Source organism: Mercenaria mercenaria, chromosome 16 (assembly GCF_021730395.1).
Source record: "Mercenaria mercenaria strain notata chromosome 16, MADL_Memer_1, whole genome shotgun sequence".
NCBI classification, from domain to species: Eukaryota; Metazoa; Mollusca; class Bivalvia; order Venerida; family Veneridae; genus Mercenaria; species Mercenaria mercenaria.
In genome coordinates this window covers 26,952,919-26,974,642 of record NC_069376.1, presented here as the reverse complement: position 1 = coordinate 26,974,642, position 21,724 = coordinate 26,952,919, and the positions used below count along the sequence as shown (strand labels likewise).

The 21,724-nt window shown below is 34.0% G+C and overlaps 1 protein-coding gene across 1 annotated transcript in view; it reads left to right on the top strand.

Annotated features, from left to right (window-relative positions):
- Nucleotides 1-886: 886 nt before the first annotated feature.
- The window catches only part of LOC123539800 (sushi, von Willebrand factor type A, EGF and pentraxin domain-containing protein 1-like), a 32,402-nt gene continuing 11,564 nt past the window's right edge, over nucleotides 887-21,724 (top strand). Inside the window, exons 1-15 of the mRNA XM_053525822.1 lie at nucleotides 887-1,048; nucleotides 1,413-1,580; nucleotides 3,028-3,154; nucleotides 4,963-5,087; nucleotides 5,567-5,752; nucleotides 6,227-6,415; nucleotides 6,705-6,965; nucleotides 7,985-8,185; nucleotides 9,594-9,788; nucleotides 10,071-10,255; nucleotides 10,986-11,265; nucleotides 11,659-11,826; nucleotides 12,041-12,202; nucleotides 12,475-12,688; nucleotides 13,206-13,378. Of these exons, the coding sequence (XP_053381797.1) occupies nucleotides 3,045-3,154; nucleotides 4,963-5,087; nucleotides 5,567-5,752; nucleotides 6,227-6,415; nucleotides 6,705-6,965; nucleotides 7,985-8,185; nucleotides 9,594-9,788; nucleotides 10,071-10,255; nucleotides 10,986-11,265; nucleotides 11,659-11,826; nucleotides 12,041-12,202; nucleotides 12,475-12,688; nucleotides 13,206-13,378 (2,449 nt within the window). The 5' untranslated portion in view covers nucleotides 887-1,048; nucleotides 1,413-1,580; nucleotides 3,028-3,044. The remainder of the gene's footprint in view (nucleotides 1,049-1,412; nucleotides 1,581-3,027; nucleotides 3,155-4,962; nucleotides 5,088-5,566; nucleotides 5,753-6,226; nucleotides 6,416-6,704; nucleotides 6,966-7,984; nucleotides 8,186-9,593; nucleotides 9,789-10,070; nucleotides 10,256-10,985; nucleotides 11,266-11,658; nucleotides 11,827-12,040; nucleotides 12,203-12,474; nucleotides 12,689-13,205; nucleotides 13,379-21,724) is intronic.

Sequence of the window (21,724 nt, the reverse complement as noted above, 5' to 3'; positions counted from 1 at the left end):
GTCATCTACAAATTGACTGTATGTAGCAGAAAGATGTAATGATCGATGTGCTTACATAACAACTTGTAAAGGAGGAGGTTAACATTAGCAGCATACAATTTACAGTAACATACAAGTTGAAAGTAAGTAAAAATTACCACTCCTCTGATATACTATACCGAAAGACCTTTGCTAAACCGCAGAATTGTCAACGTTGCCGCTGCGCTTCATTTTCTTGTGCTTCCTGTTAGAAGCAAGAGGTAGCAGTTACTGCTTCAATAAAATACCGCCGATACTGATTTTCTCTCAAACTATTTAAAATAACAAGTATGCTTATAACATAAATGCATGCCACTCATTATTTGACGGACAGATAAAAGACGGTATTGATTTTGAAATAGCCAGTACGAGTTAGTGTTATATCTATGTTTCGGGTTTAAATTAATAACGACTAAAATGTAAAACAGATGCCCGTTTTTCGTGATGACCTTAAACGTTGAAGAAGAATAATGATGCTCTGGAAAATATCCTTGTTTATTTATTTGCATTTTCTTTCACAAACAGAGGTAAACATTTTATTTTATTGCTTTTTTTGTAATCATATTATTATTCACATTTCTGTAATTTGTGTTAAATATTTTAACAAAACAAACGCCCTGTGTCAAAGCATAATTGATGAATCAATGTTAAGACAAACATTTGTTGCTATTGTTGTTGTTGTTGTTTTTTTTTCTTTCATTTCTTTCACAAGTAGAAATACATTTTTCATATTTATAGCTTTATTTATTCTATTTCTAATTGGCATTTTTAATCTTTAATTCTTTCTTTCTTGTATTTGATATGATATATTCAGCATTCTTTACATCATGTTTTACCTTGTGATCATTTTAGTGTTGCTATTTTTCCGAATTATCTGGCACAATTTTGGGATGCGTTTATGATGACAAAGAAGTTGACACTGAGGCTTCGAAAAATGACTCAGCCGCGACAGGCTCTATCTGCATTGTTGAAAATCCACTTGGTGTTCAGCATGTACATTGTGAACATTCACAATGGATAATAAAACAAGGTACATACTAATTACTTGTCTTAATTCTACCCCTTTTCATTCCATAGTTGTTTTTTTCCAGATAGATTGCAGCTATTTCCTGTTAAGGACTGTGCATAGAAAACTTATGTTTTGGAACAGAAAGACCAGAGAGTCAGAAAAATGTATCTTACTACGAGATACTTTCAGTCTGCTAAAATAGCACTGTAATGTATTTTCCATTTGTAAACTGTGTATACCATGAATTCTTAGATAAAGTCTGGCTTTACGGATAAATATTTCTTTAAGGAATTAATCTGACTCGATCGAGGCAAGTTTTTAAAGTCATGAGACGAGAATGTTTGTTCTGATTTTCAAAGTGTTTGTAATGTGTATATTTTGTAAGATATCGTAGACAACCAAAAGCATATCCGTCGCAAAAGGGGTTGGTGGCGAAGAACTATTAGAGCAGTAGGGAACTTCTTCAGAGGAGTCGCACAAGGAGCCGCACAAGGAGTCATTTGTGTTGCCTCTTCTTTTACCAGCTGTACTTTTGGTAACAGGCATCCATCTGGTATGATGTTAAAAATCTTTATGTCTTTGTTCGTCTTCTTTGATTGCAAGGCATTTGGTAAATGCAGTTTGAATGCAAATGTTTTTTACTCGAAGCTTTCTTACATTTTGACAAATATTAACAGTATTTCAAGATATTGAATTATCTCAAAGCACGCATACAAAGAATTTTTACAATCAGGTTTATCATTTGACAATTTGGAATGTAATTAAGATGACATTGCTAAGTAACTTATGGGTGAATGACTTGCGTGTATTTTTTATTATACCATTACGCTTTAATGATATTACTCCATTCTACATGATTTACAAGTAGATCTATGAAATATGTTTTTCTTGATTCTAAAAGTTATTGAATCAATAAGCTTTGAAAATATGAACAGTAAATGGAGTGATTCGTAGTGAAACGGTGCCAGATTTAATCCATTAACCCTCTGTGGATCGCTTTCTTGACAGCGTCGCAAAGTAAACAGCTCTATTTTAGATCTAGTCTTGTCGTCTGTCGTCAACAATTTGACTGTTAACTGTAGAGGTCACACATTTGGTCCAATCTTACGGAAACTTGGTCACTCAGAATGTTACCCTCAATAGAATCTTAGACGAGTTTGATATTGGTCATCTCGACTCAGAAACTAGGTCACCATGTCAAATCAAAGGAAAAGGTTGTTAACAGTCTAGAGATCACAATTTGGCCCAATCTTAATGACACTTGGTCAGAATATTACCCTAAATAAAATCTTGGACGAGTTCGATTTTGGGTCATCAGGTTCATAGTACCAGGAATCTCGACTCAACATTTTGACTATCCTTACGTAATTCAAGCCAGGCTCATGCTTTCAAGATTAAAACTGCATGCAGATGCCGGTTTTGCTGAAAGTTCAAACAATCGGATGCTGGAAATTTTAAACTAGTCTCCAAATCGGGCTCCCTTTGTTCAGTCCATGCGTATTGATATGTGCTTCTTTTCGTTAAATGCTCTCTTATGTTACTGTAAACCTAGAAATGTTTTCGCGCTTTTTAAATTAGCGCCTTTCGCGGGTAGTATGTTTGATATTTAAAGCCAAAGTTGAATATGGACTTCCTCCATGACCTGTTTGGCTAGATTAAGTAATTTTATTGGATTAACGTCGCTACGACACAATTATAGGCCATATGGCAACTTTCCAGCTTTGATGGTGGAGGAAGACCCCAGATGCCCCTCCGTGTATTTTGTGGTCACGAGCGGACACCTGGATAGATTTATCGACCCTCCGTAAGCCAGCTGGATGGCTTCCTCACATGAAGAATTCCACGCCCCGAGTGTGCCTCGAACCCACATCGATGAAGGGCAAGTAATTTGAAGTCAGCGACCTTAACCACTCGGCCACGAAGGCCCCGCTAGATCAAGTAAGTGCAGTGCTCTAAAACACGTTTTCCCTTGTTGTAGCTGTTTTTTTATGCCGTTATAGATAGAACACCGCCTGGTATGACTTGTGAGCCTCCAGTAATATATGTAACGGCCGAACCATTTTTGTATGTTGCTAAAGCAACTTGGAAAGAACCAATGGCTTCTGATGAAACAGACGGATCAATAACGTACGTATCATATTCTCGCTTGCATCAGTATACGTATTATTTATACCTCTATAAACTCTGTCAAAATATAACTAGTATTTCATAAGTGAATATGAACAGGCAGAAAAAAATATGTATTGTGCTTTATGTATTGTATGTTGTCGGACTATTTTCATTTAATATCCATGGCCTGACACAATTTTGGCGATCTGGCAAAATCCACTCGAGCCGAATACAGCATCCAAGCTCGAGCCTCTATTATATAATCCTATTATACCCAAGTGTTAGTGATTATTGTTATATCATGTCGCCTGTATAATTGACGAATACTTGTCGCCTTCGTCATTACTACACGTCTTTATCTTTGACTGAGGCAAATAATTTAGACGGAAACGGCAGACACATTATTCTTCTAACTAAAATTGACCGTAATATCCTAAAATTCTATCAACGTAAATGCTTATTTCTGTATATCACTAAGAATCACTTACCTTGATTCGTTGAAAATCAAAACAGTGTCGAAGAAACTAACTTATTACTCATTTATAAAGTCCGTTAAATCACTATGGAACCTGATATGTCAGTATTTTTCCATATTAAAGTTCAAATATCATATTGGGTGCGTGACGTCATTTGTGACGTCAATTTAAAGTTTAAAAGTTCTTTTGCGGCGATATTTTCAATTTTTCTCAGGCTCATGAACAAAATTATATCAATTACATAATAATTTTAAAAGATGCGTATGTAATGAGAAGTACTATTAGATTTAAATCAAGAAATATGCTCTCGATTTTTGTGGAAAATATTGCGATCTGAAAGTTGCGCAATATTTCCACTGCAGAACTCGTGAATAATTCTCGATACAATTCTTAAGGCTATAATTATTGAAACAAACTTACTATTGACGAATAAAGTATGTATGATTGACTTCTTATCATGTCGAATCCGGATCGATCGCATAAACATGTTTTATTCTTAACTAGTCATCTTGAAAATACGAAGGCTGTGTAGAATCAGTCCTCTTAGATCTAAGACAAACTGTACGTAATACTATCAATTAAATACCTTAATGCCACCTGCAAAATAGGTTTTTTTATTCATATTCCTCCAAATATGTTATATACAAACATATACCATCAACCTGGACAGTCTGCGTAATGGTAAGGATGGATTAAAACCATTTTGTTCTACATACCTAATGTGGATATTTCACCGATCCATTATTTTACTTACCTCAGTCGAACTGAAATTTACTCCTTGTCGAGTTGTAACTAAAACGTCCAAAATATTACTAGTAGGTTCATGGATTGGCTCTCAGCATTATGAGGATAGTGCTATGATTGGTCAGTCCGGTGTCAGTATAATATGACTGGATGAGGTGTTATGATACGTGTCTAAGGCGAGATATTCCAGTGGGGCAGCACTATAAAGTTGGGCATTGTGCTCACTCCTACAAGTACACACGGTCATTTAAATGACTAACAAATTGTTGAATAAGATGCAACCCGACTCCCACCCCCTTCCCCACAGACACCCCCGCCCCCAACGTTCACACATATACACACGCAGGCACGCACGCACACAGGCACACACACACGCGCACGCGCGCACACACACACACACCCGCACACACACACACAAACACACAACACACGCGTAGAAATTGATCTTTCCGAGAAAAGATGTACCCATGGTCATTGCCAATCTGTCAATGTAAAAAATGAATTGAACAGGTAGTGTATTATTGAAGGATTAAAACAATCATTAAACATAATGAGATTTCAAAGATATATATATATATATTAGGTTTTCAATTCAAATTCCTTCAGACCACGGAGAAAAAGTGGGTATCCACCAGGCAGCAATTTTCCTGAGGGATCATCACGAGTTAAGTACGAAGCTAAAGACAGAAGCGGAAACCGAGCAGCATGCCATATAGATGTTAATGTAAAGGGTATGTTATTTATATACAAGAATGTTGCCAGTAATGATATGTTAAGGGGATGGTGTTTATATACAAGAAGGTGTCTGTTGCCAATTATGATATGTTAAGGGGATGGTATTTATATACATGAAGGCGGCCGTTGCCAATAAAAAAATGTAAGGGGTATGATTATCTATATACAAGGAGGTGACCGTTGCCAGTAATGAAATGTTAAGGGTATGATATCTATAAACAAGAAGGCGACCGTTGCCAATAATGAAATGTAGGGGGTATGATATCTATATACAAGAAGGTGACCGTTGCCAATAATGAAATGTAAAGGGTATGATATCTATATACAAGAAGGCGACCGTTGCCAATAATGAAATGTAAGGGGTATGATATTTATATACAGTAGATCAATGTAAATTACATACTAATGACATAGTGTCTAGATTTCGACGCCTTATTGGCATTATTATGATACGAGATATTGTGAATAATTTTAGTCGTACGTTGTGACACACCTAAGGACATTCAGAATGGTTATTATCAATGCTACCCTGTGACTGAATTTCTAAATGGTGGCAGCTGCAGATTCGGTTGTTACGAGGGATTCGATTTACAAGGTGGACAAGAAGTACTACACTGTCAGAAGAATGGAAAATGGTCAGGGCCACAACCCACATGCAACCGTATGAATAATGTATCTTATACTGAAGCTTAAGTGTCGATCCCATGTGGTTTCTACTTTATAATTAGTTATTATTATACATCGTTGGTCTTTCGAAACTGTAACGAATCTGACTTCCATGAGTATGTTACTTTAAGGTAGTGGACCAGCTAGCAACTTCCGCTCGTTTACGTATTCTCCGTAGAGGATTTCGGCATTCTCCGGTTGTTATGTAGAAAAAGTTTCCTATTATGGCCGAAGCATCTCGAAATAATATACAGAGGATACGTAATCGCGCGGAATGGGCCGATTGCCATTACAGGTCCACTACCTTAATGCCGACATTCTAAAGATGTTTGTTTCTTTATAATGTGGCCTAGGTAACTTTCAGTGGAACGGAACTTTGCAAAATTTACTTTAAGATGATGTACTCTTCCATTTTCATTTCATTAATCATATTCTCTTTCTTTACATTATGAGACTTTATGATTTTCAGCTTGGAAGTGTCCTGCTCTTCCGAGCTTAGAGGGTGCAGGACGTCCAAAATGCACAAATGGGTCGAATTTTCGTAGCATATGTTCTTATAACTGTGGTTCAGGATTTGATATGCCACCGAGAGTTAGCAAAGCTTTAGTTTGCGATAAAACAAAGTCCTGGCGAAAATATGGTCAGCCGAAATGTGTAGGTAAGGTTCGTCCTCCCTATTTGTAGAATATCGAACAATTTACAATTGTTAAAACATATATCATATTCAAAAGTTAGAGAATAAATAGATAATCAATGAACAAACTTTTGAAGGTATAACCTTCTTGTCGGTAGTGCCATTAATGTTAACAGTCTGCACCTTAAACCCGACCAGAAAATATGTGTTACAAAGTTTAGGTACAGTTTTGACAAATGTCATTTTTACTGAAGTAAAAGCAGGCTCTTTTTTACTGTATGCTCGATTTATCAGGTTGTTTAATCATTTTTAGACGTTGAACCACCAGTATTCAAGCCGGGAACCTGTCCGAGTATTGTCATATCAGGAACGGATACTGGTTTAAACTCGACTAAAGTGAGCTGGACACAACCAGAGGTCAACGACAATAGCAAAAAGGCGAGTAGATATATGAAGCATGGATATCCTCCTGGTACTAGGCTTACTGCTGGAATATATTCAGTTCAGTATGGAGCGAGGGATGATGCAGGAAATATTGCTATTAATGACTGTTCGTTTCAAGTTATTGTACGAGGTAAGATCAAATTAAACCTATATTAATTAGATATTCTGATATGAAAAATGCTTGCAGGTTTTCGTTAAAACATAGAAAGTCGACGCCATGACCACATATCATTTGACTCCATGAAGGCGCCGAGAAAGCGTGCAACCACGTATGATCTACTAAATAAAAAAAAAAGACATTTCAGAATCGAAATTCTAAAACAGACCGCCGTTACACTTCGCAATAAAATACAGCAGAACCACGCTTCAACAATACGAATTGGTTTTACGTTGCGTGTATAGTTTACTCGTGGTACGCCCTCATGAATTGAATTTATTCCGCAAGCGTATAACCTCATTGTTACGTCAAACGGTAACAATTTCTTGTTACAGTGAGTAAAAGTAACAGAAAAACAAACCAGCAATTATTTACAATAATAAAATTTATTTTATTCATAAAAGTAATAATGCAAATACCTCAAAAGTGTAAAATAACCGTAAAATTCATTCTAATGTGGAAAATAGTCCAAATCCTGTCCTGGTCAAATTTAAATCCAATCAGTAATCAGTAATCAATAATATTTCACAACAGTTCAAAATTGAATTTAATATATCCAAAGATAAGTCATCTCTTCAAACATTATTTTTAATCCACAATTTTAACGTTCTTTAAATATTAAGTATCAAAACTGGTAATACTTTGTTATCAAGAAATACAGGAAAGTTTTCAATAGTATCTATAACTGTAAGTCCTGCTCTGTCCTAAAACAGCTCCCTATTTAATGTATCATGGGAGGTTCCAGAATTTTCATGTAACACGTAGAAAAAAAAAAACATTTTGGAAAACAAGAACAATCTAGACTTTTAAAAATAATTATTGTTACACCCTGTTTATTAGTCGCCGGTAGTTTTAATGGTTGTACTATGTTTACGTAATGCATATGTATTTAACTTTCTTATCAATCTTAAATCTCGTTGCTGTTTAATGTAAGTAATTCTATCATGATATGCATACTGCTAAAATTAACTTTTGTGATATATGTACTTCAGAAATCAGATGTTTCAAACTCTACCCGACACCATTTGTTCATATTGATTGTCCGCATGGTTATCGAACCGGCGCACGTTGTGATATCTCGTGCGACCCAGGCAAGATTTTAAACGGTTCAAATGATGTCGGATGCAACAAGAGTCCCGCTGGTTTGTATGGTGAGTGGAATTGGAAAGGCGGCCAGCAGACAGTTTGTAAAAGTAAGAGTTAAAAATAACAGTAATTTCATATGTCCACATTGGCTTATCTAAATAAGCGTAATAATACATACATACACGCGTTCAATGTTTTATAATTTAGATATGCACGTATTTCGAAAAGCGGCTAAGCCTTTGCCAAATTAATTGACTTGGTACATATCTGCAAAGTGTATTCGTAAAGTATTTATATCGTATACGGTAGACAAAGACGTTTAAATTTACCTGAAATGAAAAAAACAAATGAACTGCTATAATTTGTTGAAAAAAAGCAATATTATTTCGGATAATTTTAAGCTCACCTAATATTATTTTCATATACCTATATTGCGTGTACATTTTATTTAAGAAAAAAATAGTGCGGCCGTGCATTCTTTAAAATTTGAAATTGAAAGGTAAAATGTTCATGTGAATGCCGAGCCGGAACTGTATTTGCCATTTAATCCAAAATCTATAATTCGATAGTAAATACTGTTTTGAAGATCATGTGCAACAGCTGGCTACAGATTCTTAAATACTTGTGTGTCACTATCAGATAAATATAATTGTAATTTTAGCATCAATAGTTAAAGAAAATATTGATAATTCCGTGAAAAGTTAATATTTTCGAACGAGTTACTGGAAGGAACTTGGCAATATATTACGTTGATAGTCGTCAATAGATATAATTTTTAAACATAGTATTGTTCTCGTACACATCCTAAAGTTAGTCTAAAATCAAACATATTCTGTTCAGATGTCAGATTTTCAGAATATGTAATGCTTTCAATACAAGTCATTGTTGATATTTCGTTATCGCAGCTACAAGATTATACTGCAGTCCTACTACCCTTCGAATAGTTTCCAATTCCTACCGTTTCTGTTTACGTCATCCTTGAAGTGTAGACTAATCCTAAGTTTCTAAAACTGAGCAATAATAACCCAATATGTTTTATAAATTCTTGCAAATGTATTATCTGATCTTGATGTTTCTTAGTGATAATGATTTCTAAGTATTTACATATGTTAAGTGTCAAAAAATAAAATATCTCATTGACTCAGTATTGAAAATAGCAAAAACATGTCACAATCAGAGCAACCGTCGTAGGACGATTATAACTGTGATAAAATTTGTAAAATAGCCAGATTAAATGTCGCTATATGTTTTTTTTATAAAAGGTTTGTTCCACTAAACCAGCATATGCTGCCTTTGGTACACTTTGTTTTCCGGGCTACAGTGGTGAAGAAAGAATGTGTGTTAATAAGTCCTTTCTAAGTGTAGTCATATTATAAATTATTGTTATTCTTTTTCGCGAGATACACTTTGTCTTGGCATCTATAAAAGTAACAAAATTACATAATATTAACATGGTGAAATACTCGAGTTCTGTTTCTTTGTAGAAAACATGTTTATACATACATTTTGTCTTAGATGGTAGGGCGTGTGTAACGATTCCTCCACCTAAAAATGGTGCGGTTGTATGCGATAACTGGGAAGAAGGGCAGTATTGCCAAGTACAATGTAAAAATGGAACGCAAATGTCAAGCGTTAGTCTAAAGAAATTATACGTATGTAAAGGAAATGGCGAATGGTCAGAAAAGACACCAACAGTGAAAACCTGCAGAGGTATAAGATAGCAGTTACGTCCAATACAACTTGTGAGAAACTAATTTTTATGTATAAAGATAAAAGATACAAAAGAATTTTTACAGCGACCTGTACATTGCAAAAATAATATTCTTACAATGTCTTTCATACAGACCTAATAGTTCTGAAAACTTAAACGATTTTAAACTGAAGCTGTAAATTGATGCTGATGCTAAATACCCAAGTACTCTCCGATTGCACTTCTAGCCAAGCGGAAACTACATGTAGACGTTAAACTCACGACAATTCTTTTCGTTTAAGCGGTACATGGTCATCGTGTGCCACATTATATTGGAATAGAAGCGTCGTACTATTTTGATGGGGACTGTACTGATCCAGCAACTCAACAAGAAATAGCAAGCAATTTTGTTGCAGCTGTTAAAGCCAGTCTGTATCAATTAGAAGCATGCCCGGACTCTATTGAATGCAATTCGCGAAATGTTCAGGTAATTACTTAGCATTACGAACTCAGGAATAATGTACGTACATGTACATAATCTATTATCTAAATGTGGCAAGTGCAGCGTATTAATGACCATGCTTTTCGGCAAGATATGAAAAATATTTTCATGCAAGTATTCCCTTCACATTTGAAAACGAACATGAACATGTACCACAACAATGTTTGTAGGCAAACCAGTATTAACCCTTAGCCTGCTGGCGGCAAGTGATTCTGCCTTTGCGACCAGTGCAGCTCAAGATCAGCCTGCACATCTGTGCAAGTCTGATCATGGTCTTCACTGTTCGCCATTCAGTCCTTACCTTTTTGGTAATCACCCCTTTTAATAGTTAATAGTACTGTCCAAATCGAAAGATGGTCATGTTCATTATAGAAATTTAGCAAGGTAAGGGTAAATCATTCAATATCAATCCGATCAAATAACAGAACTTCTATATGCTATAATGGGGCATGTTTAAACATATGCATTCTTTTTAAATAATAACAGTTACTGTAATCCGACAATTGTCGTCTAGTTACCTCACTTCATTGAATCAGATTGAAACATATAATTGACGCCCATTACTCAAGATGGAGACAAGTAACTGACCATTTAAATAAACACGTGTATATACACCTTTTTGTTGTATTTTCAGTCCAAGGGGCATTTGAACAAACATAGGTAGATTTGAAATAGGCACAATTATTACATTGTTACAATAATATTTTTCCTATAGATAAGCTGTGGGGCAACAGGAAGGAAAAAGCGAGACACTCATTCTAGAAACATTTTTGTTCTAACTGCAAACTTACCCGTACGATTACATGGTAACGAAAGTTTATATAAGGCTGAGACACGATACAGTGAACTTCTTGAGAGCACACAAAAAGTACTTAATGACAACGAAAATAAGATCTTTGGCGGTGCTGCAGTCTCTCAAAAGCAGTTTATGACTACTGGATTACAAATACTGTGCCCGATAGGATCTGTCAAGTCGGAACAAAGCTTAGACTGCAGTAAGTTCTTTAATAGTCCAAAGGGGCACAGTTGTTATGAACTAAATATTTTTCAGGAATAATGACACATACTAATGACCTATAGGAAACAAATTCAATTGATATGCCGGAAAACCAATTCATAGATGTATGATTGTCATTTTATTGTTACAATTTCAGACTGAAAAATGTTTATAGCTTAGGTGTAAGTCCAACAAATTGAAATTGAACATTTAATGTGTGCATATGTTCAACATAACTGCAAAATTGTACGGTAAGAAAAATTAAAACTAAAAATATATTAAAATAATTTGTCTGGATCAAACCAACGATAAGAAGTGATAACTATGCTTAAGTCTTTTGGTGTCCTCATTGCTATCCTTTTAATAATTTATACATTTTTGATTGTTTTAGTTGATTGCCCGGAAGGCACATACTACGTAAGTGGACCTGGTCCTTCCGTATGTGAGGCTTGTCGGAAAGGTACTTACCAAGACAAAGCGGCCCAACTGAGGTGTATACGGTGTCCAGTAGGTACTACAACACATAGTGTTGGAGCTAGTTCCGTAAAGGAATGCAAAGGTATTTCACATTTAAAATCATACATTCAAAACGGTTTGATTTGATTTTTTTTTTAAATAAAGAAGTAACTATTATGTTTACTCCATGTTATATATATGAAAGGAATATCATTTTAGTCTGTCAAGCAATCTAGCTTACTTGATTAACGAATTAAAAAATTCATCAAGCGTGTCCAGTCAAATTAATATAGTCATAAAGAGTTACTTTACGATAGAGGCATGCAAGCCAGGGACATACTCTCGAGATGGTCTCAAGCCCTGTTCTCCCTGTGAGCAAGGACAGTATCAGTCATTTTATGGACAGACATTTTGTCGATCATGCCAAGGATCTAAATCGACTTTGACCTTCGGTGCGATGTCTGTCTCTAATTGCGAAGGTAAATATAAGAACTTTTATAGCTACAGAATTGCTAAGACAGATGCAGAATGTACATACTATATACGTTACTTGAAAATATTTTCAATTTTCATTTACAATATCTGTTTACCAAATTCCTTTATACAAAGAGGATTCTTTAAGAGTTGCATTAAAAAAATTGTATAATTATATTCACAAAATTAAAAATGTTAATTTAAGTAACTGCATTGTTCGTGTTATCTATAATTCATTCTCCGGAACAATAGGCTAAAATAAGCGTACATTTTTCAGAGTTTGACATCGAGATGGTAACTAACGAACAATCTAACATACATATAACATTACGGGAAAATGTAACCATAAAAGACTTCACAGTCGCGTTTTGGTTTAAACGTTCCGCTAGCAATTTCAGCATCGATGACTTTCCAACTGTCCAGTTTTCTGACAAGGGGAATGAGGTGCTTTGGGTCTGGGAAGGCCTGAAAAAAGTGAAGCGACACAATACGTAATTCCATTAAGTACTAAGTTACAATTAAAATGAATGAAAACAGGGATTAAACATTTAAAGTTTTCTGTTTTTCCGTTCTTCCGTTCTACGGCTTTTGGTTTCTTACTTTTTAGCTTACATGTATGCAAATGCACTGAGATGTTTTTATTTATTGTCCAGCTTTATTGATCTAAGCTTATATAAATTTTCATCGACTCTGTAAAGTATTACGTAAATAAAAAGAAAATTGTTATGCGTTTAAATGCTTGTCCAAATACTGCATGTTCTGTAAAAAAATGCATGCAAATCAAATCGTGTTTCTGAGACTCTTCACACATTTAAAAAGTAAATCTATGTGCAACACATTCAATTTGTGTATTATTGATGGAATTGTTATTTTGCGGAAGCAGCAGTTTTAGTTTTCAAATGTATTTTAATATCTGATCCCAACTTTTTTAAATGTGTATCAGTGTTTGTTTGTAATGTGTACAAAGGTGTTGGCAAAACAATTCTAAAGTTTAATTGTCTTTAAAAGCATAGATACTGAAGTTAACTTCGCATTTCCGGATTTGCGCTGGCACTACATTACATTGCACAATAGTCCTTTATGCAAAATAGCTGCAAGTGTGGATGGTATGCCTTTACCTGTCGAAGATTACACTGGCGGCTGTAGAGATATGACTTTCAACACATTTTCTATTCATGCAGGTAAACATTTTTGAAAGAAATCAAAGTTACATAATTCTTGAAATGTATACAACTAAAATGAATCAGCATTACGTTTGGTGTTACCCGGCAAATGAAATAATTGCGAAGTACCATTAGTGAAGTTTCATTTGCGTTGCAAAACGTAATTTTAAGTCATTTTTGCGATGAATGTAGATGTTTCTTTAAACAAGAAGCAATTTCGGTGATCAGTGCTTTCCCCCCCCCCCCCCCCACTCCCCACACACCTGGAACAACTGATACGGGGACTGGAATGCGGCATTTATCTTATCTTATGCTGTCGTCCAGTCGAAGCGTATGCCGTAGGTTATTTTGCTATTACTCAAACACTTACGCCTTACAGTTTGACTCGTCCTTTCAGTGAAAATCTGGGAAAGCATTTGTTGAATTTTTTGTTGAAAACAAAAGTTCTGCCATGAAATTATTGCCTGCATCTGTTTTTAAATGGAAAATATCTACATTAATATTACTTTTCGCCCTGTGAAAATGGCTAAATCTATGCTTGTCTTACCCAGAAAGAGAGATGTCGTTTTTTACATGATATTTGCCTTGTTGATTCAGAGTATTTAGAACAATAAAATTAGGACATATTTTAATGAAAATAGCAAGTCGAAACTGTAAACTGTTGCCTGAAAATATTTGTTTATGATGTTGTTTTGTTCTTCACCATTTAAATGCGTGTTAAACCTAGATGATTTTCTGCAGTTTTATCTAAAAGTTCGGAATACTAAATGTAACTTCATTGTCGGCCTTTTTTTAAATTTCATTGTTATTTTAATTTAAATACATTGTATTTTTCACACATCAGTTTTAAGATTAAATTAATTAAACTTATTTTTGGCGTTTAAACAACAATTCCGTTTGAAACATTCTCTGCGTTCAAGAAGAATGTTTGTTTCTGTATGTAGAAATTTGACAATATAAATGTTACGCGCATATAGCCAATCTGCGCATTTGGTAAATCGCGCAGCGCAAATAACCAATTTGTTATCTGCGCAACGATTTGTAAATCGGGCAACCTTATATATTTCTTATATGCGCAGGGTAACTGTCTTGCGCGTTTGGTAAATGAGTCTGCGCTTTTAACATATGGATGATACCTCCCGATAAAATTGAATATTATTAGAGGGTTAGACTTGTATGCCTACATAAAACTGTTTAATTTTAAAACTGACGGTGATCAGGCACGCGTAAAGGTGTGAATTGACTGTGCTTAATTTGTAAAGAACAAGAAAAACATTTTTTTGAAGTAAATGAGTGTATTTATGCGGTAATTTCAATGAGATGCTCACGTCCCTGGTAGTTTATGGACTAAAAATTTCTGTTGACGACGGTATTAAGAGTCATTTGTCATAGGTGTTAAAAAACATTAAAATGATACAAAATATCCAAGGTACAGTATATTTAATAACACAAGTTTTTTTTATTTATTTATTATTTTTTTAACGCCGTAGCCTGTGCGGGATGTCGATCCAGCGCTAATATCAAATCCTGAAATGACACCAATATTTCAAATATATATTGATCATTTCTTACAGATCGTATTGATATTTTTTAATGTTTTGTAGTGCAAAAGAGTAATTTTCGCCAGAATGTGAACGAATTTTTGTTGCTGCGCAAGATGTGTCCTGCGCTAATAGAAAATCTGGAAATTACTCTGATAATATGAATAACTGCCATAAACCATGCTAACTTTTACATTGTTTAACAATTACAGACTGATATTGCAAATCTTGGTTTTAAAAATGTGTCATAAATTTATTTCAACATCAGTAAATTCATGGGAGTCGGTCACCAGGTTTCAATATCTGCAGTATGTTACAATATGCAATAAAACTCAAACATGCGTGAAGGTGTGATTTCCTTCGGATAGCCACATCGTCCTCTCTATTCTTTTTATAACGGAAGTATTTCTACTTCATTCGATCACACACAGTCATTTTATACCGGATATAGAACATAAAGAAGACTTACATAAAAGACTGATTTGCCACACACTTACCACAATTCACCATATCGCTTTTTTTTTTCATCATATTGAAAAAGCGCAATTCTTTTTTACCAACGTGAGCATATCTCTTGACATGGCCAAGATTAAAAATAAAACAAAAATAAGCAGAATTAAAAGACGACTCTTACAGATCTTTTATACTTATATCATTTTTTAATGTTTTATAGTGAGACAGATAGAATAACTAATAAGTTTCGTCAAAATGTGAACGAAATTTTACATTTTGTAGGTGCGCAAGATGTGTGTCCTGCGTTAATAGAACTCTCAAAATTACTCCAGTAACTTGAATATCTTTTATAAAGCATTTTTAACTTTTACTTCGTTTTTCGATTACAACTTAAAAATATAGCTTTTGAAAATCTGAATATAATGTTTCATCCGTAGCCTGCGCGGGATGTTGTTCCTGCGCTAATAGCAAATTCTGAACTGACACCGATATTTCAAACATATTTCAATTCTAAAAGATACTATTTATGTAACTTCATAAAAAATGTTTTCGGAGTAGAAAAAAATAGAAAGAAGCGTGATTTCCGTCATAACGAGAACGAAATATTACATTTGTTATCTGCGCAAGATGTGTTTGCCCTGCGCTAATAAAAAATCTGGAAATAATCCTGATAACTTGGATATCTTTCATAAACCATGCTAACTTTATCATTGTTTTGTGATTACAGGCTGAAACTGTAGCTTTTGCCAAATGAATATTTTGTTACACCTGTATCCTGCGCGGGATATCGGCCCTGCGCTAATAAAAAATCTGGAAATGATCCTGATTACATTCATCTTTCATAAACCATGTTAAATTTATCATTGTTTTGTGATTACAGGCTAAAATTGTAGCTTTTGCAAAATGAATATTTTGTTACATCTGTATCCTGCGCGGGATGTCGGTCCTGCGCTAACAGCAAATCCTGAAATGACGTCGATATTTCAAACATATTTCAATTCTAAAAGATACTATTTATGTAACTTCTTAAAAAAAGGTTTTCAGAGTAGAAAATAATTAGAAAGAAAAGGGGTTTTCGTCATAACGAGAACGAAATATTACATTTGTTATCTGCGCAAGATGTGTTTGCCCTGTGCTAATAAAAAAATCTGGAAATAATCCTGATAACTTGGATATCTTTCATAAACCATGCTAACTTTATCATTGTTTTGTGATTACAGGCTGTAATTGTAGCTTTTGCCAAATGAATATTTTGTTACATCTATATCTTGCGCGGGATGTCGGCCCTGCGCTAATAAAAAATCTGGAAATGATCCTGATTACATTCATCTTTCATAAACCATGCTAAATTTAACTTTGTTTTATGGTTACAGACTAAAGTTGTAGCTTTTGCAAAGACAAATGTAACTTTAATTCTGTAACCCGCGCGGGATGTCAGTTCTGCGCTAAGAGCAAATCCTGAATTCAAATATATTTAACTTATAAAACATATCATTTATGTACCTTTTAAAAATGTAGTAGAAATAGATAGAAACAAGAGTGATTTCCGTCATAACGAGAACGAAAAATTATATGTTTTATCTGTGCAAGACGTATGTCCTGCGCTAATAGAAAGTTTTAACATTACTCCGATAATTTCATACGCTATGTCAACTTTAATTTTGTTATTACAATTTCAGACTAAAATTGTAGCTAGAATATAAAGTTACTTCTACATAATTCGCGGGATGACGGTCCTGCACTAATCGCAATTCCTAAAATGTCAACAATATACCAAATATAGGTCATTTCTTACAAATCTAATTGATATTTTTTTCATGCTTTTATAATGCAAAATAAATAGAATAACGAGTAAATTCCATCAAAACGTGCACGAAAGTTTACATTTTGTAGCTGCGCAAAATGTGTGTCCTCCACTAATAAAAAAATCTGAAAATTACTCTGTTTACTAGAATGTCTTTCATAAACCATGTAAATTTTACCATTGTTTTACGGGCTCAAAGTCTAGCTTTTGCCAAAATGAATATCTTGTTACATCTGTAACCGGCGCGGGATATCGGTCCTGCGCTAATAGCAAATCCTGAAATGATGCCGAAATTTCAAATATATAATTTCATTTCTAAAGCATTCTATTTATGTACTTTTTTCTAAAAAAAAAGAAGAAACAAACTGTTTTTGTGGTAGAAAATAAATAGAAAAAGGAGTGAATTCTGTCATGAATAGTACGAAATATTACTTTTTTCTCTGCGCAAGATATGTGTCCTGCGCTAATGGAAAATCCGGATATTACTCCGTTAGCTTTAACTTTGCTTTACGAGTCCAGACTAAAATTATAGTTTCTGCAAAGCAGAATATAACGTTACATCTGTAACCTGCGCAGGATGTCAGTCCTGCGCTTATAGCTAGTTTGATCCTTATCATGCTGGACACGATTGATTCCGCCTTTGCTACTCATTGAGCTGGTCGGCCTACACGTGGTTAAACAGTTAAAATTATGGAAAGAAAAAATATGGCATTTCCTTTGCGTATATAGTTGATTAATATTGGTGACGTAATACTACAATAAACATTTGTTGGCTATAAACTCTTGATAAACAGAAGAGAACAGAACATATCTTTTATTAGCTTTGTACATAGTACATCAAAAATATAGAATTGACATTTGCATAACATATAGTATTACATCAGGTCTGACTATATGATAAAATTATAATAAATTTACAGATTATGAAAAGGATGATCATATAAAGCGCAAACTATATGGACAGGCGATCTATGAAAATGTATATATTATCTTGCTTTGATGATAAATCGTCTGTAGCGAATTCCTGTGAATGTTCAGTATTAGAAAATAGTGTTTATTTCCTTAACCTTTCAAAGCATTAAGCAATACATTGTGAAAGATAGTAAATAGAATAAAGTTTAGAAAAGATCACTTTTACGTTTTTCTATTGTAGCCCCGTACGTCCAAATGACCAGATAGCAAAGAAATATTCCTGTTTTGTTGAATTTATTCAGTAACCTGTACAACTGATAATGCATCTCATTACAATCCAGATGAAAGTTGCTTCTAAATGCAATACTGCTATGCTTAAGTCTGATGTAATTAAGTTTAATATTTTCAAGCAGTGATAGTAAACAAGTAAACATGGAAATCAACTGTACTATATCAGGGTGTGTTATTTGTGCAAATTTTTGTCACTTTATATGTTTCATTCTAATATGCCTGCCTCTGTTAAAACACTCTCACGATAGAATGACGTCACGTTAACGTGCGTTGACGTCAAAGATTTTGTTGCAACAAAGAAAAAGCGCTTGTATATTTATCTACTGTTTTAGATTAAGAACATACTAGTATTGGAATCAAAATAATTTATAGCAAAATCATGTTTTAACACTCTTTATACACTCGGGCGTTCATACGTCGTACAAAAAAAAAATCACTCGGGATGCGCCCTCGTGATATTATTACGCCCGACGTATAACCGCCCGTCGTGCATAAACAGTGATAAAACATTCTTTTGCTAAAAATTATTTTTAACTAAATATCATGAACATGAAATCACAAATTCAGGAATTCTTTGACTTACATTAAAACTAATTAGGTACCACTACATTCAATATGAAGTAATTTATATTTTAAATATTGAACTAGTAACCTTTTTTTGGTTTAACTATGATCGTTGAAGAGAACTGAGGCGCGCCATGAGAAAACCAACATAGTGCGTTTGCGACCAGCATGGATCCAGAACAGCCTGCACATCCGCGCAGTCTGGTCAGGATCCATTCTGTTCGATCAGGCTTTGAAAGCGAACAACATGGATCCTGACCAGACTGCGTGGAAGCACAGGCTGGTCCGGATCCATCCTGGTCGCAAATGCGCTATGTTGGTTTTCTCATGCCATGGCTCAATTTAATTTAATCACTCAATTAAGAAAGAAACCAGTCTGAGAAATATCCAATTTTATCATTTCCTTTGTTGCTTTGATCGAAGTAATAGCACAGGATAAGCATCATGCGCAGATAACAAATGTAATATTTTGTTCTCGTTATGACAGAAATCATTATTTTTTTTGTATTTATTTATTTATTTATTTCCTACTCTTAAAACTTTTTTTACAAAAAAAAAAAAAAAAACGTTGCATAGATGGTATGTATTAAAAATGAAATATATTTGAAATATCGGTGTCATTTCAGGATTTGCTGTGACATCCCGCGCATGGTACAAATTTAACATTACATTCGTCTTTGCAAAAGCTACAATTTTAGTCTGTAATCATACAACAGAGTTTAAGTTTAGCATAGTTCATCAGAGATTTCAAGTAATCGGAGTAATTTGCAGATGTACTATTAGCGCAGGACATACATCTGCGCAGATAACAAATGTAAAATTTCGTTCTCGTTATGACAGAAATCACTCTTTTTCTATTCATTTTTACAGTACTCATTTGAAAGTTACATAAATAGTATGTTTTATGAATGAAATATATTTGAAATACAGTGTAATTTCAAACTTTGCTATTAGCGCAGGACCGACCTCCTACGCAAGTTACAGGTGTAACATTATAGATCCATTTAGATTTGTAAAAACCTATAGTTTTATATTAGTCTGTAATCGTAAATCAAAGTAAAAGTTAATATGATTTATAAAAAAGATATTCAAGTTATCAGAGTAATTTCCATATTTATTGTTGGCGCAGACACACATCTTGCGCAGATAAAAAATATAATATTTCGTTCTCGTTATGACAGAAATCACTCTTTTTCTATTCATTTTTTACAGTATTCATTTGAAAGTTACATAAATAGTATGTTTTATGAATGAAATATATTTGAAATATAGTATAATTTCAAACTTTGCTATTAGCGCAGGACCGACCTCCCACGCAAGTTATAGGTGTAACATTATAGATCCATTTGGATTTGTAAAAAAACTATAGTTTTAGTCTGTAATCGTAAATCAAAGTAAAAGTTAATATGATTTATAAAAGATATTCAAGTTATCAGAGTAATTTCCAGATTTATTGTTGGCGCAGACACACATCTTGCGCAGATAAAAAATGTAATATTTCGTTCTCGTTATGACAGAAATCACTCTTTTTCTAATCATTCTTTTACAGTATTCATTTGAAAGTTACATAAATAGTATGTTTTATGAATGAAATATATTTGAAATACAGTGTAATTTCAAACTTTGCTATTAGCGCAGGACCGACCTCCCACGCAAGTTACAGGTGTAACATTATAGATCCATTTAGATTTGTAAAAAAAAACTATAGTTTTAGTCTATAATCGTAAACGAATCAAAGTAAAAGTTAATATGATTTATAAAAGATATTCAAGTTATCAGAGTAATTTCCAGATTTTCATTTAGCGCAGGGCACCGAACACATATCTTGTGCAGCTAGAAAATATAAAATTTCGTCTTCGTTTTGATGAAAATTAGGCCTACTCTTTATTCAATCGATTTTGTACTATAAAATAATAATAATAATAATAATAATAATATAGATAAGATCTGTAAGAATTTTCTTTTAATTCTGTGACTTTTTTATTTCATCTTTTATCTGAGACATGTTGAGAGATATGCTCCCGTTGGTAAAAAGAATATTATTGTGAAATTTCAAGATATTTCAATATAATAAAAACGATATTTTGCTAAGTGTGTGCTCCGGTAAAGTAGAAAATTATAAAAATAGCCTAAAACATACCAGAGGACGACGTGTGCAAGCTGGAGGAAATCACACCTTCACGCATGTTTGGCCCGTTTTATTGCATCTTGTATAAGATCGGAGGTATTGAAACCTGGTGACCGACTGCCGTGAATGTACTGATGTAGAAACAAATTTATGACACATAATTTAAGTACCAAGATATTCAGCATTTGACATCTATATTTATTAATAAATTGACCAACTGCATGATTTATCAAACGCGAAATGCAAATTTGTGATATATAAAGTTACATTTGTTATTTGCGCTGCGCATTTGGTAAATCGCGCAGGTTAAATTTATCCTGCGCAACGATTAGTAAATCGTTGCGCATATAACCAACGTATAAAAATTTGTTATATGCGCTGCGCGTTTGGTAAATAGCGCAGATTGGTTATTTGTGCTCAACATAAACAATAATTATAATTATGGCTCTACAAGATTAAGAAAATTGTCAGCTTTCTGTTTGTTTGTTTTTTCCATTTTATTTCATTCAAATCCAACAGAAATCGGTCCTTTGATGAAGGCTTAAAGTTACGTGGTAAAATATTTCTTCAGGGAAGTGAGCTCGAGTTAATTCATGATGATTAAGCATATCACCACATGCAGTCGCATGCTGTTTTTCTCTCAGAATCCCTTTAGGTCAATCTCTGATCAT